This window comes from Chionomys nivalis, chromosome 23 (genome assembly GCF_950005125.1).
Source record: "Chionomys nivalis chromosome 23, mChiNiv1.1, whole genome shotgun sequence".
Taxonomy (NCBI): Eukaryota; Metazoa; Chordata; class Mammalia; order Rodentia; family Cricetidae; genus Chionomys; species Chionomys nivalis.
In genome coordinates, this window is record NC_080108.1 from 35,891,804 (window position 1) to 35,917,547 (window position 25,744).

Below are 25,744 nucleotides of genomic sequence, written 5' to 3' on the forward strand. Positions count from 1 at the left end.
CCTCACACTGAGCACTGTGCACTACCGTGGGCTCTACATCAAGGCCAACCAGGGCTTTTTGAAGGTGATGGGAAGTCTTCACCAGTGATTATTTCCCGGGTGGATGGAGATGAAGGCATATTCTGGTGAGGGGAGGACATCTGCAGGTGCCCAGAGCCGTAACAAAAGAGAATACTATTATTCATATTTAGGGAATTGTGAATAACTTGACTTGGGGAAGTTTTAGTGTACATGTAGAGTTTGAAGACCGATGAAGCTAAGAAGAGCCATAGAACAGGTGGACTTGACCTTCATGGAGACAAGTGTCCCCAGCAAGTGCATGGAGATATATTATAGCACACATATATTTCGGGGGCAGTGGAGGGGTAACTGGAGGAGCAGTGGATATAGTTGAACCATCAGAGGCAAAAGCTGCCTAAAAGCTGTGGCAGCGGCGTGGCAGATGAATAAGGGGGTTGAGGAACTATATAGAAACAGAACTGAAGAGCCTTGTTACGTGGTTGGCTGTGGGTGTTGGGGATGGATACTCGTGTCAGGGTACCTGATATGTCAAAGAGAATTCCAGTTTATAGTTTTGGTTACAAAGAACAGAAACACTCCCTGGGTAATATTACCAAAAGCAGTCAATTGTTTAGAAAGCAATATTTAGGTGAACCGCGGAGTTCCTAAAATCCAGAAGACTGTGTGACCTAGCAGATCTGGTCCAGGGATCTCAGAAGTCAAGAAGCAGATCACTTGAGTAGAGAAGCCATTCCCAAGAGGAAACTGAGGTATTCAGAGAAGTGGAGTGGGATCCTGAGGCCCCAAATATGCTAGATGCCTTCATTAGGCAAATATTATATTTAACTGAGCAAGAGGACACTGTTTTGTGGGTAAGGAGGGCGTGGAGAACAAATGGAAATGATGAAATTGACAGCTTTGCCTGTCTATTGCTGGGAAAGCAACTCCCTAAAACGTAGTGACTAAAATCACTATATGAGGTGCGTGCACGTGTGTGTGCGTGTTCGTGTGTGCATGTGTGCTTGTGTGCGTTCAAATATGAGCATGTGGAGGCTGGGCATCACCTTGGGTGTCGACCTTTAGGTATCTTCAACACTTTCTCGAGACAGTGTCTCTAAGTTGGACTGGAACTTGTGAAATTGGCTAGCTAGCCTCTCTCTCTCTCTCTCTCTCTCTCTCTCTCTCTCTCTCCCTCCATCCTTCCCTCCCTCCCCCTAGCATGGGGATTATAAGTATACCCCCATCATACCTAGCCTCCTAGCCTTTTATATGGGTTCTGGGAGTTGAACTCAGGTCCTAAAACTTGTATGGTGTAAATGCCCCCGACTAAAACCAACGATTTTGGTATTTCTTGTGGCTGTGTACATTGAATGCAGTCCTGTGTGCAGTTCTCACCTGGAGTTTCAAGGTGGTTACAGTCTTTTGGCTATTGGAGGTAGAAATTTCTGATAACTTCAGAAGTCAGAATGTTGGTTTCTCAACATGGTGTCTTCATTCCTATCTAAGACAATTGAAACAGATTTTCCTGGTTTTTTTTGCACATGACTGTGTGAATACCTTCTTGTGGCACAATGGTTTCAGATATTTCTCACATGGAGACTACCTCTCCCCAGAACAAACCTTTCCAAAGACTCAGGTGGAAGATTCAATGCTTCCTATGACCTAGTCTCCAAAGCTGTGTGGTACCACTTCCTCCTAATTCTGTTAATTACATCAGACTGGCCAGTTGATCATGATTTATCATGAAGGAGGTTGCTGAGAGGGTGTGACTACCAAGAGCATGTATGAGTCATTAGACACCAACTACCACAGAAAATCATCCGATACAGTTTTCTCTTTGAAAATATCTGTGTCCACGGATACATTCCTTGGCTGGCAATTATTAACACATCAAGTATTGGCTAGATTGGCTAGAATCCATTAGCAACCAAAAAATCCCTTTAATTGAGTGAAAATCCTCCTCTTAGTAGCCTCCACCTGGTGTCTTTACTTTTGCCCTCTGGAGGGTATGAGAAAGGGTTTGTTTACTCTGACAGGGTAGTATCTTGTCACCTGGAAGAAAGCCTTAATTGAAGAAATGTCTAGATGATGTTGACTTATGGGTATGTCTGTGGGGATTGTCTTGATTGTTGATGGACTCAGCCCACTGTGGGTGGCACCATTTCCTATGCTAGGCTCTGAACTGTAAGTGTGAGGAAAGCTGGCTGAGCACAGGAGCCAGTAAGCAGGTGGCACTTGGAACCCTTGTCTCTTACTCTGCTCTTGCCTATGGGTGTTATACTTCAAGTTCCAGCCTTGATTTTTATGCAATTATTGATTGTAACCTGGAACTGTGAACCAAATAAGACTTTTTCTCCCTTAAGTGAATTTTGGTTAGGTAATTATCACAGCCACTGAATGACACTGGGACTCGTATCTCAGTGTCAATAGTTGTTGGGTGTAGGTCTCCTTTGCCAGCATCAAAGGTGGGGATGGGATGGCAGTGAGGACTTTTTCATCTCTTCATCAGCCAAGAAGCCCCCAGGCCTGAGAAGTGGCATAATCTCCAGCCCAAGATGTAGTGATGAGGCGAGCAGCCCTGCTTTTTGTCCTGCCTGGCTCCCGCATGGCTAGCTTAGCCCCAGAATAATTACACGGAAACTGTATTCATTTAACACTGCCTGGCCCATTATATCTAGCCTCTTCTTGGCTACCTCTCATATCTTGCTTTAACCCATATCTAGTAATCTGTGTATCACCAAGGGGTGGTGGGTTACGGGGAAAGATCCTAACCTGTGTCTGTCTTGGGATGGAGAATCATGGCGTCTGCCTGACTTTGCTTTCTTTCTCCCAGCATTCTATTCTGTCTACTCTGCCTGTCTAAGCTGCTGTCCTATCAAAAAGCCAAGGCAGTTTCTTTATTAACCAATGAAAGTAACACATAGACAGATGACCCTCTTACATCACCAAGATAGGTGCATCCCAATGGAGAATGTTGAGCACATGGAGAAGAAAATGGAGTACTTGACACTAAATCTTCAGTGAGCATGAGTTGTCCTTACCTCATATGGCCCAGCTACTCTCCTTGAGTACAAGTCCGGATGGCATGGTCTCTGTAAATGGTTTCCCTTATGGGGAGGACAATTGATTTAGATTCTACCTTTGCTTTTCTCTCCTACCCTAGGGAAAGGCGAGATGATTAAAGGCAATCCTGCCCACTCTGCTGTGAACCACAGTATAAGCCGCAGGTCTGACACTCACTAAACGTACTCTTTTCTTCATTTTGAGCAAAAGCTTTGGTGACTCTCACCGGAGTCTCAATTGTGACCAGGTCCTTGTCGTCATCTGAAATGATCAGAGCAGACATGCTTGAGACATGTAGAATGAATGGGCATGGATTGAAATGACATCTTATCTAAATAGCCTACTGGTATGAAACAGACATTCAGTATACATTGGGTCATTTTCCTCCGTGTTCAGGATTAATAACCTAGAAAGAAATTGGGCCAGAGAACTCTTCGCACAAACAGTATGTGTGTCCATGCATGCATGTGTGATTCTGTGTATTCAGAGGAAAAATTTTGTTCAGTTTTGAAAAATGATTTGCTGACCTTCTGTAAATATTTGAGTTATTTTGTCCACAGAGAAAGGAGTCATTTACTATAATATTTAACGTGTCTTGTATTCTTAGCTACTGTTTGAATATTGTCTAAGACAATTAAAACATGTTACGACATTTTAATTTCAGAATAACTCTACAAGGCATGCACTACACAGATGTAGGACTCAGGATAAGGGACTAAGCTACCTGGAGGCTGAGTGAAATAGTTGGAATAAGGACTTGGTGGTCTGGCTGTGTAATTTATTTTTTAGCTTTTCTGTGATGTCCCTTCAGGCTTATGTTCATTTGTAATAATTCTTAGTTTTTAATTTTAGAGAGGTAGTGTGTTCTTTTCTTCTCCTGTTATGGTGAAATACTCTGACAGAAGCAATCAAAGGGAGAATGGTTTTCCTTTACTCATAGATTTAAAAAAATACTTATTTTTTATTCTATAAATTTCACACATGTATGCCATGAGTTTTAGCTATTTTCACTTCCTATTAGCCTTGATATTGATACCATTCTTATTTTAATTCCCCCACTACCTTCCTTTCTTCCTCAGGTATATGTAGGTGCTACTGGGTTTAATTATGCTTGCTTGCACGAGCGTGGGTGGGAAGGTGTTTCTGAGTGAGGGTAGCTTATCAGTGACTACTCAACTGAAGAAAAGGGCATCCCTCCACCAGCAACTGTTGGGTGTTAGTAGATCTTCCAAGATCATGGCTCCCTTCCGCATCCCCGATGCAATATTGATAGGTCTGGTCTCGCGTAGGTCCCCTCCCCATCCCTGATAAAATAGTAATGGGTGTGGTCTTATGTAGGGCACTGAGCAGATGAGAGTGCAACAGCCATGTCCTTTTTGTGACACACCCCCGTCTTTCAGCTCTTACGTTCTTTCAGCTCGGTCTTTAGTGTCCCCTCTGGGCTTATCATTGTGGGGAAGTCATGGCATCTAGAGCTGAGGACATATTTTACCCATAGTCAGCAGGCAGAGTAGTGAATTCTGGTGTGGTTAAGTGTTTCCTAATTCAGTCACTGAGAGGATGGTGCCACCCATAGTTAGGTTAGGTCTTTCCCACTCTTGATGTAACCTAGATAATTCTTTATAGACATTCCTGGAGGCTCTTCTCTCTCTCTCTCTCTCTCTCTGGCTTAAATTTATTATTATTATTTTTTTATTGATTTTTATTGAGCTCTACACTACATTTTTCTCTGCTCCCCTCCCTCCCTCCCTCTCTCCCCCTCACCTTCATCCCTCTTCCATGGTCCCCATGCTCCCAATTTACTTAGGAGATCTTGTCTTTTTCTACTTCCCCATGTAGATTAGATCCATGTATGTCCCTCTTAGGGTCCTCATTGTTGTCTAGGTTCTATGGGATTGTGATTTGTAGGCTGGTTTTCTTTGATTTATGTTTAAAAACCACTTATGAGTCAGTACATATAACAATTGTCCTTCTGGGTCTGGATTACCTCACTCAAAATTATGTTTTCTAGATCCATCCATTTGCCTGCAAATTTCAAGATGTTGTTATTTTTTCTGCTATATAGTACTCCATTGTGTAAATATACCACATTTTCCTTATCCATTCAGTCGAGGAGCATTTAAGTTGTTTCCAGCTTCTGGCTATGAACATAGTTGAACACATGTCCTTGTGGCATGATTGAGCATCCTTTGGATATATACCCAAAAGTGGTATTGCTGGGTCTTGAGGAAGGTTGTTTCCTAGTTTTCTGAGAAATTGCCACACTGACATCCAAAGGGGCTGTTCCAGCTTGCACTCCCACCAGCAATGCAGGAGTGCTCCCTTTACCCTACATCCTCTTCAGCCTAAGTGAAAGCTTTTCTCTTAAATGACTCTTGATCTTGTCAAGTCAATGATCAGTGTTAACTATCATACAGACTCAGGGCAGGGCACGCTGATTCTTCCACAAAGGAAGGTTCTATGAAAGGCCACAGAAAAATTTGGAGGTATTTTTAGTGACTGTGGTCAGTAGGGACAGAGGATGATTATGGGTGTTGATGGGACTGGTCTGCCCTGTGCAGCTTTTCTTTAAACTCAGGCACTGTATAGCTTCTGTTGTATGTAAGATACCAACTTCTCCCTAAGAAACAGATATTCCACAAGTACTGTCTTGAGAGAATAGGGTAGATGCTGGTTTAAATAATGCCTGTTCTTTGGTTCAGTTAGGGATCTCCCTCTGATGCAAGGCTACTCAGCTCTCCACCCATTCCTGTTTTATGGGATTGGATAAGAGACAACTTTTGTCTCAAATTCCTTCACAGGTTTTTCCAGAAGTTAACACATTAGTTTTAAAAAAAATTTTCCCCAGCTTTATCATTGTGCCTGTGCATGTGAGCACAGGGGCACTTGGACGCTGGAGATATTTGATCTCCTGGGCTGGAGTTAGAGGAAGTTGTGAGCCAACTGATATGGATACTGGCAACCAAATTCTGGTCCTTGCAAGAGCATCCAAAGTTCATAACCACTAGCTATACCTTCAGTCTAACATATTAGTTTTTAGACTGTTTGTTTCTTAATTTTTTTTATAAAAATGATGAGATTATAGTAGGGCAGTGTTGGTGCACGCCTTTAATCCCAGCACTTGGGAGGCAGAGGCAGGTGGATCTTTATGAGTCTGAGGCCAGCCTGGTCAACAAGAGCTAGTTCCAAGACAGGCTCCAAAGCTACAGAGAAATCCTGCCTCACCCCTACCCCCTCTCTCTGGTCTCCTTCAAATACACGCTCTCGTTCTTTATTAATTGCTATTGCATGCACATATGTATGTACATATATATTTATAAATATAACATGCTCATGTGTATAATGTTACTTGTATGCACGTGTTTAGTATTGGATAGAGTTGGTGTGCTCTTCCCTGAGGGAGACGATGTCTTCTGCTCTCAGCACTTCTCAGTTCTGTTAGTCTTCATGAGGCTTTGTGGGATTTCCCCCATCCACTTTGGCATGTGTATTGGTGTTTTCCTTGTCGAGCTCCGATTTTGGCAGTCATGTTGGTGAGACCTCCTGGGTGTAGTAGCTTCTGGCATTGCTAGGAGACAGGCTCTCACAGCGAGGTCCCACATTATTATTATTATTATTATTATTATTATTATTATTTTGGTTTTTCGAGACAGGGTTTCTCTGTAGCTTTGGTGCCTGTCCTGGAACTAGCTCTTGTAGACCAGGCTGGCCTCGAAGTCCCAGAGATCCGCCTGCCTCCCGAGTGCTGGGATTAAAGGCATGTGCCACCACTGCCCGGCCCACCATATTATTTTTAAACCAAGATCAATAACTTCTAATAATCTCGTTTCCATTTGCCCCACCATCAGTTTTTTTTTTCTGGAAGATTTCCTCTGTGAGGAGGTGGCATTTTTCAACTTACAGATGTTTGGGTGTTGTTAGAAATTCAAGTCAGAGCCCAACAATTTGTATAGAACTTGGAATGTTTACATTTGACTGCTGACATGGAGTAGTTACTTGGAAATAGGAAAAGAAGAACAGCTGCATTTTTATATTAACACAGAGCTCAGTGTAGGGGTCACAACATGCCACAATCAGGACTATTCAAAAATAGAAATGACAGATTACATTTTATTGGCAATAGTTCTCAAAATAGAGCTGAAAATGTTTTTTTCCTGGGCTTCAATGGATTTAGGTGTACTTACACAACTATGATTTCAGTTCATGTTATCTTAAGAATATGCAGATTTAAACTTTGGAATTTGGTCTTACTTATCAACTATATTAAAGGTTAATTAGAACCCTCGGCTTTGGGTCAGTGAAGATGGCTCAGTAGGTAGAGAAACCTGCTGCTACCAAGTTGATAACCTGAGTTCAGTCCCCACAACTGGGCTAGAAGGAGAGACCTGACTTCTGCACATTATTCTCTGACCACTACATGCATGTCATGGAACACGCATACCTCCAAAGAAATAAATAATAAAAATTTAAAAGAATTGTTGACTGATGTAATCAGTAGATAGACAGAGGAAGCTCCTTTTACAGAATGATCATGTTTAAGAAGTCTTCTGTATCAAGTGAGATTTGAACCCATGCTTCCAGGAGTATGGAGGTGGGGAGAAGAGAGGGCAAGAGGGGAGGAGGAAGGAGGGGAAAGATGAGGAGAACCTCAGGGAACAGGATGGTTGAGATGAGGGAAGGGCAGAGAGGGAGAGCAAGGAAAGAGATATCTTGATTGTGGGAGCCATTATGGGGCAAGCATGAAACCTGGTACCAGGGAAAATCCCAGGAATTCACAGCGTGGTTCCAGCTAAGACCATAAGCAGTAGTGGAAAGAGTGCCTGAACTGTCCTTCCCCTGTAATCAGATTGATAACTACTTTAATTGTCATCATAAAGTCTTCATACAGCCACTGATGTATGATGTATGGCTAAGCGCTGGGCCAAGCTTCCAGAGACCAAAGAAAGGAAGGAGCAATAATAAGAGGAAAGTAGTCAGGACTGTGACAAGATACCCACTGAAACAGCAGACCTGAGCTAGTGGGAGCTCACCAACTCCAGACTGATAGTGGGGGGAACCAGCATAAAACCAAACTAGGCCCTCTGAATCTGAGTAACAATTGTGTGGTTTGGGCAGTGTGTGGGACCACTGACAGTGGGACTAGGATTTATCCCGAGAGCTTGAACTGACTTTTTGGAGCCCGTTCTTTTTGGAGGGACATCTTTCAGCCTCAATATAGAATGAAGGGCGTTGGTCCTGCCTCAGAGTGATGTGTCAGACTTTGTTGACTGCCCATGGAAAGCCTTACCCTCTCTGAGAAGTGGGGGGAAAATCAGCCTCAATATAGGATGAAGGGCGTTGGTCCTGCCTCAGAGTGATGTGTCAGACTTTGTTGACTGCCCATGGAAAGCCTTACCCTCTCTGAGAAGTGGGGGTAAAGTGGGGAGAGCTGGAAGAGGGGAAAGAGTGGGGACTGGGCTAGGTACGTAAAATGAGAAAAGATCATTTAAAAAATAATTAAAAAGAAGTCTTCTGTAGCATTTAAAGTATTTTTTTAGCAAATATATATACATATGAAGTATACACACACAGATATACACGCACACATATTTGTTAAACATGCTGCAAAATTTTGGACTTAGAGGGAAAAATGCAAGGAAGTAATCATCCAGAATCTGAGTACCCAGCGATGAGTTTTTTTGCAGTTAGTATTTTGGTAACAGCTTTAGTGGAATAGTGAAACTCATTAATAGTCTTAATCTGAGTCATCCTAGAAGCTGACTGTGCACTAAGGCTTTCAGCATGAGTGACCTGTTTAGGGAGTGCTCCCAGCAGGACCCATCAGACTGGATGAAATAGATGGTTGGGTGGGAAGAACCCAAGCAAGGGAGAATTCAGATGAGAGGTCACATATAGCCTGAACATAAATTATAACTCAGAGAGTGTTCATTTCATATGTATAGGCATCGTATACTATCCAGCCATGGGCTTTGGCTCTTGTCATGGGGTTGTAGAACTTGAAAGTAGCTTCCAGCTTTCTGAATGGATGCAATGATCCATGTACCCTCTGTCAGAAATGAGCCAATGTTAGGATGTTAGGAAAGCATCCAGAACTTGGATATGGGAGCATAGTTTGGATAAAAAATATTTAGCAGTTCTTATCGACACTGAGGCAATGTCGCAGAACCAGTATATTAGAGGGATGATAGGCTTGGAGTTGATAGTGAGTTGTTTATTTCCCTTTACGGTCAGTGCAGTTCCTGACAGGAAGGCGCTTAGCGGCTGTTGCCTTGTGTTAACTGTTTGACTCCAATGTCGACAACTGTTTTAGACCTATCATTTGCTGTTGAGGCTAGATACGTACCTCTGTCATCTGACCTGAGGAATAAGAGTAGACTGGTGGGAGCAGAGGACTGAACAAGCAGGATCAAGCGTTGAATCTTAGGGTCGGTCCCCCATGGAATCTTGGGAAAAGTAAGCGTTTGGAAAGAGCACCGGAGAAAAAAGACAGGAGACAGAATGCTAGGGTGAGGCCGGCTATGTCGGAAACTTCCAGAAAGAAGAGGAAGCCATGCTGAAGATAACTTACCGTGAGACACGTAGCTGATGCCTGTGGCTTACTTTGTGCTACCAACATGATGGCGCTCACACAAGAGTCTGTTTCCTATTTATATCTGGCATTTAATGCTTTATCTGTGCACATCTCTAGGAGTGAATGTCCATTCTGTCAAATGGAGAACTAGGTGGGGGGAGGTTAAGGGATTGGCAAGTCTCTTAGAAACATAAAGCACGGCACCTGTCTCTCCTGGCTGTGTAGCTTGGTCTTGTCCCCTGACCAACCTCTGTTTGGGATTGAATTTGACTAAAGCAAGGCTCCTCTTCTTGACTGTCCTAAACACCCTTGCAAAGAATGGGAGAGAAGAACTAAATGCTTTAAATAAAGTGTCTCCAACCTTTTAAAAGAAAGCAGTCAATAGGCTAATTTTAAAAATTCAGCATAAAACTAAATGCAGACACCACTCACATCAGCAGGAAGGACCTTAGATCAGCGAGGTCATCAGTGTACAGTGGCTGAATATTTATCATCTATTTTTTTTATCTGTGTGATGTTCTTTCATGCCCACGTACCTTGTCTACAATCTTGACCTGTAAAATCTCTTTCTTACTCACTCAAGTTCCCTGCAATGTGGCCCCTTCATTATTTCTCCCTGATTGGTCAGAGCTGATGACACTGTGTAGCATATTAAATTGAATTTATTAGAGCACATTTTAAAAGGAATTTCTGCAGTGTATTAAAACTCCTAGCTTAGGGATTTTATGTCTCATTCCATCTGAACTGTAAGTTTGCTGAGAACGAGGAAGAAGCCCTGTTGATGTCTGGTGACAAGGCTGTGGCCCGTGGAATGTGGGAAGTGCTTCCCAGGAGCCTGTTGTACACAACATGGGGTGTACAAAGAGAGCTATTGCATTTTACAGCACAGAACTCAGGCCCTGACACAGGAGGCCGCCACACTTCGCTGTCAGGTGTTGCAAATTATCAGCACGTCCCATGGGCATCCCTTTGCATTGAAAAAGAGACTTTAAAAAAAGTGACTGGAACTTGTGGAAACCCGGACTGTTTTGATATAGAAAGGAAGCCTGCTTTCTCTCCCTGGACTCATCAATTTGACTTGTGGGATTGTCTTTCTCAGTGGAATTCCCGAGAAGGCTCTAGGTACCCGTTGGTCACCTTTGCAATCTAGTAAGGAAAACCATTAGAAGCTCCTGTGATTGGCTCTGCACCGAAACTAACTCTTCCCTGGTAATTTGGCTTCTAGGATGGAGTCTTGGTAAAGATGACAGAAGCTTGCCCTCCTTTGAACTGCTCCAAAAAGGATCACATTCTTCCGGAGAATCAGTGCTGTAGAGTCTGTCGAGGTGAGTGAGCTAGCTGGAGGCTTCTGGGCGGGGCTGGAGGTTGGCGCGGAGGTTTGATGGACAGTGCTGCAGATGGCAGCTTGCCTTGCTCATCCCTCCCTGGTTTCAGAGACTTGCGGAGCCCATCTACCTTTCTCTGAGATGAGCTCCGCAATTGCAAAATGAGGATAATAATAGTATCCACCTCATAAGACTGCTGGGAAGATTAAATGGGATAACGCGTGAGCGCGAGCAGACGGCCCAGCGTGGGACAGACATCCAATAAGCGGTGGCTTCTGTATTGAAGGAAATGATAGCGCCTGGAATAACAACCATTACTATCATTATTACATTTTCTCCCGGAGTGGGGCTGAGCAGTGCTCCTCTCTGCCTGCCTTGTCTATGGGCCAGTGCTCTCTCGGAATGACTCACGTCAAATGAGCATGCTTGCTGGTTAATTCTCAGGCAGGAATTGTTTTTCCGGACCCTCTTTCTTTACCAAATTTATTCTTATGCATTCAGTTGTTAGCTTATAAATGGATGCTTTCCCGAAGTTCTCCCCCAGGGAGAATTAGGTGGGTTAGGAGAGCTTAGAATGCATTCAAAATCTTAACCCACTGATCCAGTAATACATAGCTACTGTATCATAACTGTGCCTATTCCAAGCTCCTCCCATTCTCCAATAGCCACTGGGGTAGAACCTCCCTAACAGGATTTTTGTGCTTTCTGAGTAAAGGAGGATCCAGAGTCTAACAGTTTAACCCCTTTTCTCTCCCGCCCTCCTCATCCTCCGTTTTTTCTAGAAAGCATTAGCATCATTGTTTCTTTCTTTCTCTAAAGAGTTACAAAGTAAATATTTTAGCTTTCACAGAGCAGTTTTCTGTTCTATTTTCTTAATGCTGCTCCCGAGGCCAAAAGGAAGTAGGAGTGTAGGTATATGAGCCGGCACAGCGGAGTCCAGAACTATTTATAGGCATGCCTGGTAGCGGGTCCTGATTGGCCAGCTCCGTACTCAGCACCTTCTGATATGTGTGGAAAACGCCCTTTGTTTTGATGCGTTTTCATCTAAAGTTGTGATTGCTCTCGGTGGTTGGTTCAGCTCTGTAAAATCTCATTGCTCTCTAAGAATGGCTGTAGAATCAGGGACAGATAATGGTGACCTTGTACCCCGGCTTCTCTGCCTCTGCTGTCCATGACTTTTCTCCGGGAGATGAGAACAAACCTCTGTCTACTCCAGATAGGGCACTGGAGACACACCAAATAAATAATTCCACCCAAGTCTATCTTTATGAACCAACGAGTTTATTAGAGTGAGTCATAGAAACATGGCTGGGGGCCGTTCATGGGAGCATGGGTGAGGAGTTGGGCCTGGGATCATAGGTGAGGGGCTCATTCTTTCTGAGCCTCCTATGTCTGTTAAGTGTTTGAGCTTTGGGAAATTTTTTTTAACTTTTGGAGTCTCCTGAGCATCCTCCTGGGTGGATCTCCTTTCCGAGGGAAGAGCAAATGGCTTATTTGCAGCTGGGAGATCTTAGAAATGCCAAAATATTGAGTTGAATTTTCAGAGAGATACATTTATTGGGAACCAATAAGGTTGTTAGGTAGGCCTTACAATTTAATGCAAAACCCATCACTGGCTATTTGTTGAGGTGCCAGGGGGGCTTCTGCAGATTCTTTCTGATTAATGGTTTCTTTAGAGCAGAACATTGATCAGGGCACAGAAACTCAAGAGGAATTTCACTGTTCTGACCTAGTTTACAATAGGTGGTCCTGCCTCGGTTTGAGCTTGTCTGGGGCCCACACTCTTTATCAGCGAGGATACTGGCAGGGTGTGTCCCACAGGCGCACATGGCTCCCAGGGGAAGCACTGTGGTAACTTTTGCCAATTCTGGTTCAGCTGCAGAGGAACAAGAGGTGGGGGCAGACTTCATAGAGTCCACCTTAGTGAGGGCTTAGTGTGGAGCTGAGGGCTTTCCTTTTTGTCTCCATGCATGCTCTCTTCTCCGTTAAATATCTGGAAGGAGAGGGTGAGAATTTTCCTTGGAAATGCTCGTGTAGGTTAGAGTTCCTTTTGTGTTCCGAATTCTGCATCTTCTATGGGAACTAAATAAAGTTCCTGTTCAGAAAAGATACAGGGAGGGAGTTTCTTGGAAGTATGACAAATTAAACCCTCTTTATCTTTACTTTCCTTAACTTAAAAAATTTTAATTTTAAAAAATCCATTGTTTAGATTCACACATTTTGTTTTATTTTATGGGTATAAGGCTGGCATATATGTGTGCTGTGTGTGCATGTAAGTGTGCTGGGAACTCAGCAAGGATCCTCTGCAGGAGTAGCCAGTACTCCTAACTGTTAAGCCTCTCCAGCCCATCTCTTGACATTTTATTTATATTTCATGTCTCAGAATTTAATGTGCCAATTTCCTTATTCATAGATAATTGTAACGTTAGGGGGCCTGCTAGTTGGGATTCCTGTTTAATGGTGAAGGAGGATCTTCTGTTTGTGTGTTGCTTTCATTGGTTGAATAAAGAGACTACCTTGGCCTTTTGATAGGGCAGCCCTTAGGTGGGCGGAGTAGACAGAACAGAATGCTGGGAAGAAGGCAATGTGGCAGACGCCATGATTCTCCAGCCTGAGATGGACATAGGTTAGAATCTTCCCGGTAAGCCACGACCCCATGGTGATACACAGATTACTAGATAGTGGTTAAAGCAGGATGTAAGAGTTATCCAAGAAGAAGTGAGATATAATGGGCCAGGCAGTGTTTAAATGAATACAGTTTCTGTGTAATTATTTTGGGGGTTAAGCTATCCTGGTGGTGGGACGTAGCTCTCCTTACTACAGAGAATGGCTCATGGCAAATTCTTACTTCTAATAACAGCTTCATATACAAAGTTCCTTTTAAAGAAGAAAGACTCAAACATGTGACACTTGACTGCTAATTAATTCCTGGGGCAGAAATTATTACATTTCCTCTTTCTGGAATCCCCTTCTTTACCAAATTGACTCTGCTATCTTCAAATGTCAGCTCAAGTATTGCTTCCTCTGTGAACTTTTCACTCAGAATTAGTTGGTGTAGACGTTAGCTACAGGAAATAACCATGCTAGCTAAAAGATAAAACAATTATATTTTTATTTATTATAAGGGAAAAATTCATGAAACAGAAACGAGAAGTCCAAGCTCAGCTATGCTGTGAGGGAACCACAGAGAGAGAGAGAGAGAGAGAGAGAGCACCTGGGCCGAGCACCATTTTTCTCCAGGTCCTAGAAACCACACCCTAAATTGGTCTCACCTCTTAAAGATAATTGGTTGGCAGAGATTCCCCATCACCTCCCCCTTTTGTCTAAATAAGAACAATCCAAACCCAATACAAAACTATATACAATAGGAACAGATATCAAGTATAAATTTACAACCAACATAAATGATATCAAGCAAGGAACACATGATAAATGTTTTAATAGACATTCAATTCCAAAAGGTCTAAGTCTTGCATCAGAAATAGGCTTAGTTAAACCATAAGACAATGGTAACTATGACTATCTAATCTTCAACCCCATCAAAGGCCTGAGAAGGGAGATAATATTACTTGAGTAGACAGTAAATGCAATCAAGCAGCTTCCAAAGTGAGCAGTATATGGCACAGATAGTTGGCTACCTGAGTAATCATCCAGAGTCTCATTTGCAATGTTGAAGCAACCAACTTTGGCTAAGACCTAGCATAACTGACAGACCATTTTCAGAGACAGAAAAAATTTCAGAACCTCCTTTCTGCGCTCCCGCGGCCTAGCGAGCAGGCAGGACCTCGACATGCAGAACGACGCTGGCGAGTTCGTGGACCTGTACGTGCCGCGGAAATGCTCTGCGAGCAACCGCATCATTGGTGCCAAGGACCATGCGTCCATCCAGATAAACGTGGCCGAGGTTGACAGGGTCACAGGTCGGTTTAATGGCCAGTTTAAAACCTACGCTATCTGTGGCGCCATTCGCAGGATGGGCGAGTCAGATGATTCTATTCTCCGATTGGCTAAAGCTGATGGAATTGTCTCCAAGAATTTTTGACCAGAAGAGATCGGGGGAAATCTGTCATAAATAAAAGTGAGAAAAAGTAAAAAAAAAAAAAAAAAAAAAAAAATTCAGAACGGTCTTATTCTGTCTTGGCAAGTTTTGGCCATCTTTTTCCTTGTGTCCCTGCTTATCCAGTTAGGATATCATGTAATTTGTCAGTGATTGAGGTACGGACAGTTCCTTTCCCAAAGGCCAATTGTGCCAAGAATAAAACAAACTCTGAGTGAAGTGTCTTCAGTGCTCAATATTCTCTCGGGAATTGATTGGTATTGTCAGGAGCAATCATGTCTCATGTCAGCAGAACCCTAAGTTATTTAAATGCCATGTTCTACAGATCCTAGAAGTGGTTGAAGATTACCTATCTAGGCAGAATCCAATCTCTATGTATCTAAAGAACCTAATTAATCTATATGTTAACAAACATGAACAACTACTGACCTATAATATTTAATACCTGTATAACTTAAAGACTAAGACTTCATGTCAGAATATTAAATAATCTGCAAACAAATGTGCAGCAAATGAGTACAATGACCTCAAAATTTATACAATGTCTAAGTATCTTGATCAGAGGTAGGAATAATATATAATGCAATACGAAAATATATCCTAAAAGTTGTATCAATATACAAAATGTCCTAAACAGAGGTAGAAGCATGCATGTATGTAATTTAACAGAATAACTTTGCATAGGTGTAAAAACATTGTAAACAGAAATAACAAATATAATTTGAACTTGTATCAATATACAAAACTGTACCAATGTAAATTATTCATAAAAAATAGCTCACAAGTATTCACTCTATTACTTACTATTATTACTAGTGTGAATAAGTTCACACTAAATTATCTATTATCCAATTTGATCCCCCCTTCTTTTAAGCCATCGTAGTTTCCACCCCAACCCTACCTTCTACAAGTAATAAACAACAACCCCTAAATAGTGTTCCCAACCCTGAGGATAAACTTTGTTGGGAGAGCAGACATCATTTTCTAGAATTCCTTTCAGTTGTCATGGGGTGATGTTCTTTATATGGGATCCTGTAAAAGTAAAGTGATGGTTAAGTTTCAAGATTATTGTCTAGTATGGTTGCAGATTTCCCAGCAGTTGATAGGGTTATTTCCAAAGTTCTTATTTGAAGTTCTGGCCAGAATGTCATGAGAAAGTGCACCACTTCAGCAGCTGATACCTCAAAACTAGTCTTGTAGTAGGACTATTAGCATCATGATGTCATCTCAACTAGGTGGAGTTGTTGCTGTGGGGCCCCATCTTCTTCCTGGAAACTTCAAAGATTACTGCAGGAAAATGATCTGTAGGAAACTCCATTGTTCATTGTGGAAACTTAAACATTATTCATATAAATATACATTCAATGAAGAGTAAAATATAGACAAAATAAACATGGAGAAAGTGAAATTTTTTCCTAAAGTCTTCCTTCTGTCCCATACCAGATGGCTCCTGACATGAGACAGAAACTCTGAATGTTCCCTTTAACAACAGGCTTGGATTTAGGGAAGGACAGAGCCATTGTCCAACTCCAAAGTCAGCTCTGTCTCTCTCTCCCTCCCACCTCTCTCTCTCTCTCTCTCTCTCTCTCTCTCTCTCTCTATATATATATATATATATATATATATATATATATATATCAATGTATATGTCTTAAATACCTGTCTGTCCTCATAAGTCATATTCCTTTTTCTTGATGATCTTTATTGGATAGTTATTTTTCCTTCTGTCAGCATCCAAACATCCAGGGTCTCTTGAGTTTTTGAAGATGTGTATTTTCCTGTAAAGATAAGAGCAGAACCCTGCACCAAGCCCATATGCTTACCTTACCACCTGTTTGGTTGTCATCATTGTGGATGAGCTGTCATTTCTCTTTCTCAAGAGGTTTCTCTTTTTCAAAGTGAATCTTTATTAATTTTGATGGTATTCATAGTTTTTTTCTCCTGTGGAAACAAGAGCAAAACCCCTTCCCCAATGTAGCACATCTCCTGGTTTCCATTGTGAGGTCAACACATCCTTGGAATACACTGGTTGATTCAATTCGAAAATTTTTTTCCATTATCCAATGTCTCTTTGCTGCTGTTGTTCCTTTCTCATTAGCATTAAGAAAATTCAAGGTTAATAAAGCATTATGCAATCTGTTTCTGGGTGTATTTTCTTTCCCTTTCTGTTTGTTTAGCATATCCTTTATAGTTTGATTTGACCTTTCTATAACTGCCTGACCTGTAGGTTATTTGGTATAACCACTATATTTAAATAATATTTATATTATAATAAGCAAAAAAACACGTTTCATTTTCTTCAATACATATGCTGGATCATTGTCTGTCTTTATTTGTGCAGGAATACCCATGATGGCCATAACTTCTAATAAATGTGTGATTATTGAATCAGATTTTTCTGAGCTCAATACAGTTGCCCATTGAAAACCTGAATATGTTTCTATGGTGTGGTGTACATATTTTAATTCTCCACATTCTGTAAAGTGGAACACATCCATCTGCCATATCTCATTCCTTTGAGTACCCTTTGGGTTACTCTCTGCAGGCAATGGTGTTTGGTTATAGAAAGAGCAAGTAGGACATCTCTTTATAATCTCCTTAGCTTGTTACCATGTAATAGGAAACACTTTCTTTAAACCTTTGCTATTGACATGATGTTGTTCATGAAATTCTGAGGTCTGCAACACACTTCCAATCAATAATCAATCAATTTCTGCATTACCTTGTGCTAGAGGACCTGGCAGATCCATATGGGATTGGATGTGTGTTATGTATATGGGACAAAACCTATTCCTGGTTATGTCTTGCACCTGAATGAATATATTCCGAATCTTTAAAAGCTAATCCAGTTAAAAATCATAGCTGTTTGGCAGTAAAGGTTCATTCAGTGAAGTCTGGTCAATGTCTGGCTTGACTGAAGGCCTGATGTCAGTCACCTGACTCAGGAACCATCCAGAGGAAGGCATCTTACTTTAATTCATGCAGAAGTGGTAGGTAGACTACTTAATCCTTTAACAGGTACTGTAATTTTCCTTTTTCTAAATTGTATTTTGAGTTAAATATTTTTCTCCGCTCTCCATCCTTACTCCTCCCCTTCTATCCTCTCCCATGATCTCCATGCTCCTAATTTACTCAGGAGATCTTGTCTTTTTCTACTTCCCATGTAGATTAGATTCATGTATGTCTCTCTTAGGGTCCTCATTGTTGTCTAGGTTCTCTGGGATTGTGAATTGTAGGTTGTTTTTTCTTTGCTTTATGTTTATAAACCACTTATGAGTGAGTACATGTGATAATTGTCTTTCTGGGTCTGGGTTACCCCATTCAAAATGATGTTTTCTAGCTCCACCCATTTGCCCCAAAATTTCAAGATGTCACTATTTTTTTCTACTGTGTAGTACTCCATTGTATAAATGTACCACATCTTCTTTATCCATTCTTCAGTAGATGGACATTTAGATTGTTTCCAGGATCTTTCCATGACAAACAATGCTGCTATGAACATAGTTGAGCTCATGTCCTTGTGGTATGCCTGAGCAGCTTTTGGGTATATACCCAAAAGTGGTATTGCTAGATCTTCAGGAAGTTGTTTCCTAATTTTCTGAGAAATCACCACACTGACATCCAAAGGGGCTGTAGCAGTTTGCACGCCCAATAACAATACAGGAGTGTTCACTTTACCCCACATAAGTTGTGTTTATCCAGCATAAGTTGTCATCAGTGTTTTTGATCTTGGCCATTCTTACAGGTGTAAGATGGAATCTCAGAGTTGTTTTGATTTACATTTCTCTGATGACTAAGGATGTTGAGCATTTCCTTAAGTGTCTTTTAGTCATTTTAGATTCCTCTGTAGAGAGTTCTCTGTTTAGGTCCATACCCCATTTTTTTTATTGGATTATTTGTTCTTTTGATGACCAATTTCTTTAGTTCTTTATATATATTGGAGATGAGACCTCTGTCTGATGTGGGGTTGGTGAAGATCTTTTCCCATTCTGTAGGCTGTCATTTTGTCTTGTTGACCATGTCCTTTGCTTTGCAGAAGCTTCTCAGTTTCAGGAGGTTCCATTTATTAATTGCTTCTCTCAGTATCTGTGCTACTCGGTTTATAGTTAGGAAGTGGTCTCCTGTGCCAATGCATTCAAGTGTACTTCCCACTTTCTCATGCCAATGCATTCAAGTGTACTTCCCACTTTCTCTTCTATGAGGTTCAGTGTGGCTGGTTTTACCTTGAGGTCTTTGATCCATTTGAACCTTAGTTTTGTGCATGGTGATAGATATGTGTCTATTTTCATTCTTCTACATGCTGATATCCAGTAATGCCAGCATCTTTTGTTTAATATGATTTCTTTTTTCCATTTGATATTTTTTGCTTCTTTGTAAAAAATCAGGTGTTTGAAGGTGTGTGGATTAATATCCAGGTCTTCAATTTGGTTCCATTGGTCCTCCTTTCCGTTTTTATGCCAGTACCAGGTTGTTTTCAGTACTGTTGCTCTGTATTAGAATTTGAAGTCAGAGATTGTGATGCCTCCAGAAATTCCTTTATTGTACAGAATAGTTTTGGTTATTCTAATTTTTTTTTTTTGCTTTTCCATATGAAGTTGAATATCATTCTTTTGAGGTCTGTTAATAATTTTGCTGGGATGTTGATGGGCATTGCACTGATTTTGTAGGTTACTTTTGGTAAGATTGCCATTTTTACTATGTTAATTCTACCTACCCAAGAACATGAAAGATCTTTCCATTTTCTGGTGACTTTTTCAATTTCTCTTTTCAAAGACTTAAAGTTCTTGTCATACAGGTCTTCTACCTGTTTGGTTAGAGTTACTCCAAGATATTTTGTTATTTGTGGCTATAGTGCAGGGTAATGTTTCTCTGATTTCTTTCTCAACCCATTTATCATCTGTTTAAAGAGGGGATACTGATGTTTTTTTACGTTAATATTGTATCCTGCTACATTACTAAAGGTGTTTATGAGTTGTTGAAGTTCCTTGAAAGAATTTTTGAGGTCACTTAAGTATCATCAGCAAATAGTGAGAGTTTTACTTCTTCTTTTCTGATTTGTATCCCCTTGATCTCCTTTTATTGTCTTATTGCTCTAGCTAGGACCTCAAGTGCTGTATTGAATAGATATGGAGAGAGTGGACAATCTTGTCTTGTTCCTGATTTCAGTGTGTCACTTTGAGTTTCTCTCCATTTAGTTTGATGTTGGCTGTTGACTTGCTGTATATTGCTTTTATTCTGGTTAGATATGTTCCTTGTATCCGTGCTCTCTCCAAGACCTTTATCATGAAGGGATGTTGTATTTTGTCAAAGGCTTTTGCAGCATCTAATGAGATGAACATGTGTTTTTTATTAATTTGTTTATATGATGGATTAAATAGACAGATTTTTTTTTGTATGTTGAACTATTCCTGCATCTCTGGGATAAAGCCTACTTGGTCATGGTGGATGATATTTCTGTATTCTTGGATTTGGTTTGCCAGTATTTCACTGAGTATTTTTGCATCAATGTTCATAAGTGAGATTGGTCTGTAATTCTCTTTCTTAGTAATATCTTTGTGTGGTTTGAATATCAGCGTAATTGTAGTCTTGTAAAAAAGAGTTTGGCAATATTCCTTCTGTTTCTCTTGTGTGGAAAAATTTGAGGAATATTGGTATTAGCTCTTCTTTGAAAATGTTGTAACATTATGAGCTGAAACCATCTGGCCCTGGAATTTTTTTTGGTTAGGAGACTTTAGATGATGGTTTATATTTCTTTAGCAGCTATAGGTCTATTTAATTTGCTTATGTCATCTTGATTTAATTTTGGTAAATGATATTTATCCAGAAAATTGTCCATTTCCTTTAAGTTTTCCAATTTTGTGGAGTGCATGTTTTCAAATTATGACCTCATGATTCTCTGGATTTCATCAATGTCTGTTTTTATGTCCTATTTTTCATTTCTGATTTTGTTAATTTGGGTATTCTCTCTTCCTTTTGGTTAGTTTGGATAAAGGTTTGCCTATTTTGTTGATTTTTTTTTTGAAGAACCAACTCTTTGTCTCTTTGATCCTATGTATTATTTTTATTTTGTTGATTTTACCTTTCAATTTGATTATTTCCTGCCATCTAGTTCTCCTGTGTGAGTTTGTTTCTTTTTGTTCTAGAGTTTTTATGTGTTCAAATTTTCAGGTGCTCTTTTAACTCACTAGCATAAGATTTTTATAGCTTCTTTATGTAGGCATTTAGTGGAATGAACTTTCCTCTTAACACTGCTTTCATTGTGTCCCATATATTTGGGTATGTTGTGTGGTCATTTTCATTACATTTTAGGAAGTCTTTAATTTCTTCCTCTATTTTTTTTCTTGACCCATTGGTGATTCGTGTAAACCTTGTTTAATTTCCATGTGTTTCTGGCGTTTTTGAAATTAGTGTTGCTCTTGAATTCTAATTTTAAGCCATGATGATCTGATAAGATACATGAGGTTAATCCATTATTTTTTATCTGTTGGTATTTGCTTTGTTACCTAGTACGTGGTTAATCTTTGAGATGGTTCCATAAGGTGCTGAGAAGGTATATTCTTTTATGTTTGCGTGGAATGTTCTATAGATATCTGTTAAGTTCCTTTGAGTCATCTGTTAGTTTTCTTATTTTTCTGTTAAGTTTCTGGACTGGTAACCCTATCCAGTAGCGAGAATGGGGTGTTAAAGTCTCCCACTATTAGTGTATGGAGTTTAATGTGTGATTTAAGTTTTAGTAGTGTTTCTTTTACATATGAGGGTGCCCTTGTATTTTGTATATAGGTCTTCAGTATTGAAGTTTTTTCTTGATGGATTTTTCCTGTGACAAATATGAAATATCCTTCTTTATCTCTTTTGATTGATTTTAGTTTGGAGTCTATTTTGTTAGATATTAGGATAGCTATACCAGCTTGTTTCTTAGGTCATTTTGATTGGAAAATATTTTCTCAATCCTTTACTCTGAAGCAATGTCTGTCTTTGAGATTGAGATGTGTTTCTTGTATGTAGCAGAAAGATGGATTCTGTTTTTGTATCCAATCTGTTAGCCTGTATCTTTTCCTAGGTGAGTTGAGTCCATTTATATTAAGCAAAATTAATGACCAGTGATTTTTAATTCCTGTTATTTTATTTTTTAATTTGGTGATGTTATTGTGTATGTGTTTCTCTTCTTTGGGATTTGCTGCTGTGAGATCATCTATTATCTGTGTTTTTGTGGATGTAGCCAACTTCCTTGGGTTGGAATTTTCCTTCTAGTACTTTGTGTAGGATTCAGTTTATGGCTAGGTATTGATTAAATCTGGTTCTGTCATGGAATATCTTGTTTTGTCTGTGTATGGTGATTGAAAGCTTTGCTGGGTAGAGTAGTCTGGGCTGGCATCTGTGATCTATTAATGTCTGCACAATGCTTGACTAGGACCTTCTGGCTTTCATTTTTTCCATTGAGAAGTCAGGTGTAATTCTGATAAGTCTGTTTTTATATGTTACTTGCCCCTTTTCCTTTGCAGCTCTTAATATTCTTTCTTTATTCTGTATGTTTAGTGTTTTTATTACTATGTGGTGAGGGGAATTTTTTAAAAATTCAGTCTATTTGGTTTTCTGTAAGCTTCTTATATCTTCATATACATATCTTTCTTTAAGTTGGGAAAGTTTTTTTCTATGATTGTTGAATTATTTTCTGTGCTTTTGAGTTGAACTTTTTCTATCCTTATTATTCTTAGGTTTGTTTTTTTTTTTTCATGGTGTCCCATATTTCCTAGATATTTTGTGTTAAACTTTTGTTAAATTTAATGTTTTCTTTGACCATGAGTCTATTTCTTTATTGTATCTTCAGTGCTTGAGATTCTCTCTCCCATCTCTTGTATTCTGTTGTTTATGCTTGCATTTGTGGTTCCTGATTGTTTTCTCATATTTTTTATTTCCAGAATTCCCTCAGTTTGTGTTTTCTTTATTGTCTCTATTTTGGTTTTCAAGTTTTGAATCATTTCTTTCATCTGTTTGATTGCTTTTCTAGGTTTCCTCAAAGGAATTTGTTGGTTTCTTTCAATTTTTTTGTTTGTCTTTTCTTCCATTTCTTGGAGGGAATTTTTCATTTCCTTTTTAAAGGCCTCAAACGTTCTCCTAAAATAGTTTTTTAGGTTATTTTCTTCTACTTTATCTATATTGGGTTGTTCCGGTCTTCTTGTTGTAGAGCCACTAGTTATTGTTGGTGTGGTGTTGCTCTTGGTACTGTTGAGTGTGTTCTTATCTTGTCTACCCATCTTTTCCTCTGATTGGCATAGTTGGGCTGTGTCTTTGGTGATCACTCTTCCAGGTGCCATTGGATCCAAGGCTCAGATAGTTGTTCCTTGAGCTCTGTCAGGGCCATGATTTCAGTCACTCTGGAGGTCACTCGGTGTTCCCAGAGGTTGTTTGGCAGTCTCAGAAGTCATTCTGCAATCCTCGTGGTCATTCTGGCCTGCTCCCACATAGGTCACTTGCTTTGGTCTGCCCCTGCCGAGGTCGCTGGCTTGGGCCTGTTCCTGCGGATGCCCTTGGCTTGGGCGTGTTCCTTTGGAGGTCCCTAGCTCAGGCCTACCCCCATGGAAGTCACTGGCTTGGGGCTTCTCCCATGGAGGTCCATGGTTCAGGTCTGCTTCCTTGGAGGGCCCTGGCTTGAGTCCAATCCTGCAGAGGTCCCTGGCTCAGGCCCGCTCCCTTGGCAGTAGTTCTCACGTACCTATTCTGGTGGAGGTTGCTGACTTGGGCTTGCCCCCATGGAAGACGCTGGTTCAGGCCTGCACCCTCAGAGGTTGCTTCCTAGTAGCTGTTCCAGTGGAGGTCGCTGGCTCGGCCAAGATACCATACTTTTCATTTCCAGAATTCCTGCCCGTGTTACAGAGCGATAGCTATGGGCCTTCCTACATCTGCCACTTTCCTGAATTACCCAGCAAAGGATAGCTTGTCTTGTTCCCCTGCTTCTGTCCATGCTTCAAGCATGTTTTCCATAGTACTTCAGGCTTCTTTGCCAGCTCCTGGCTGCCATTAAGCTGACCTTCATGTAGGCTGTACTGAAATGGCATTGACTTTTCCTTCTGTTCTCCGTTCTCTTCGTCTGGGTAGCTGTGGTGGCTGCCATGAAGCTGACCTTCATGCAGGCTGTACTGAAATGGCATTGACATTTCCTTCTGTCCTCTGTTCTTTTCCTCTGTGGAGATTTTAAGCTTTCCCTGCTCTCGGGAGTGTTCTGTAAACTCCCATGAACTTGTCTTCATGTTAAGAAGCTACTATTTAGAGTCTGTGCCTAGTCCCAGCATCACCTTGTCAATGACCCATTTAGCTAGATGCTCTCTGACCAAAATGTGATATTTTGAACCAAGGAGTGCAATCCAGTGGTCTAATGTTTTGGCTCAGGCTACCTCATGTTTAGCTCCTTTTTATCTTCTCTGCATCACAGATGTTAGCCATATTCTTTAATAATGTTTTAGAAATAAAACAGAAATTATATTTGATCAAGGGCCTTCCATTACTTCCTCTTCTCCATAACCAGAGCAGAGAGTCACAGAACAGGATCTCACTATGTGGCTTGTCATGGTCACACATCTTGCCACCAACCGTAAAGTGGAAGGCCATCACCAGGGTAAGGGCTGTGACTTCTCCTAAGACCTTATGACTTAAATGATCTTTCCTGATGAACTCAGCATTTGTGGTCCTGAACCACGTTCACTGTGAGTGTGACTCCATGACTCCGAGTTCCAGTTTATTCCTTAAGAGCTCATTAGAAGTAGCACGATAATATCACACAGCTCTGAGAGAGACAAGCTTCCTTATCATCCACTGTTTTTCATCTTTCCCTTTATGCTCCTGTTTACTGGGTAGGGCCTGAAGTATTACAGTTATGAGAAGACGTGGATTTCAGGGACTCCTCTTCAAAACATAAAGTTAACAAAGGTGAAACCCCTCAATATCTACATAAAGCAATTAAAATAAGAAATTTATTTTGTGTGTATGAGCACTTGGCTGAAGGTATGTCTGTTCACTGCTTGTATACATTGTATCAGAGGTCATAAGAAGGCATCAGATATCCTGGAACTGGACTTAAAGACAGTTGTCTGCTCCCATGGGTGCTGGGAATTGAACCTGGGTCTTTTGTGAGAACAGTCAGTGTTCTCAACCACTGAACCATCTCCCCAGTTCCACATTAAAGTAGCTTTTATCTTGCATATCAGAAGGCTCCCTTGTTTGCTTTTGCGGACTGAGATCTTCTGCAGAAACCCAGAGACGTGAGGTCTGATGAGATGAAGTATCCGTTTCATCTGGGGTTGTTATATCTGGGTTTGGCTCTGAGGCTGATGCAACCACGTGGCTTCTACCATCCTGGTGTGACTGATCACAGAAGCACGAATGGCTGTGGTCTCCATACACTTGCACAGAGGGGCTTCCCAGTTGCATGTCATCTCTGTCTCAGAGGGTACCGGCTCTGTATGCCGAGGATGTTGTCCCCAGAGCTGTCACTCCTGGAAAGTTTGAATTGAAGCTGTTCTCGTACCTTCTTTGAGATTTTGACATTTTCTAAGATTTATTCTCATCAGACTCGGGTAAGCCATCTTATCCAAGAGGCATAAACTGAGCACTGGGGAGAACTGTCCCCTCCTTCTTCAGGCCAGTGTTTATGCAATGTCCATAAAAACATCCAACTTAACAAATAACATTGTTTTAAATTCTCAGATGTTTTGACATCTCTAATGTAAGGGA

The 25,744-nt window shown here is 40.8% G+C and overlaps 2 protein-coding genes across 3 annotated transcripts in view; both read left to right on the top strand.

Moving 5' to 3' along the window:
• The window catches only part of Nell1 (neural EGFL like 1), an 841,294-nt gene that overhangs the window by 229,204 nt on the left and 586,346 nt on the right, over positions 1-25,744 (top strand). For both annotated transcript variants that reach the window (XM_057756047.1, XM_057756048.1), the window contains exon 11: positions 10,860-10,959. In XM_057756047.1, coding sequence (XP_057612030.1) covers positions 10,860-10,959 — 100 coding nt within the window. The remainder of the gene's footprint in view (positions 1-10,859; positions 10,960-25,744) is intronic.
• Positions 14,708-15,047, top strand: LOC130865447 (40S ribosomal protein S21-like). The gene has a single exon (XM_057756505.1). It carries the CDS (start codon positions 14,750-14,752, stop codon positions 14,999-15,001), a length of 252 nt encoding a protein of 83 aa, XP_057612488.1. The 5' UTR covers positions 14,708-14,749; the 3' UTR covers positions 15,002-15,047.

Bases quoted from the DNA above. Each gene is read 5' to 3' on its own strand.
- LOC130865447 (XM_057756505.1), top strand. From the start codon at position 14,750: ATGCAGAACGACGCTGGCGAGTTCGTGGACCTGTACGTGCCGCGGAAA.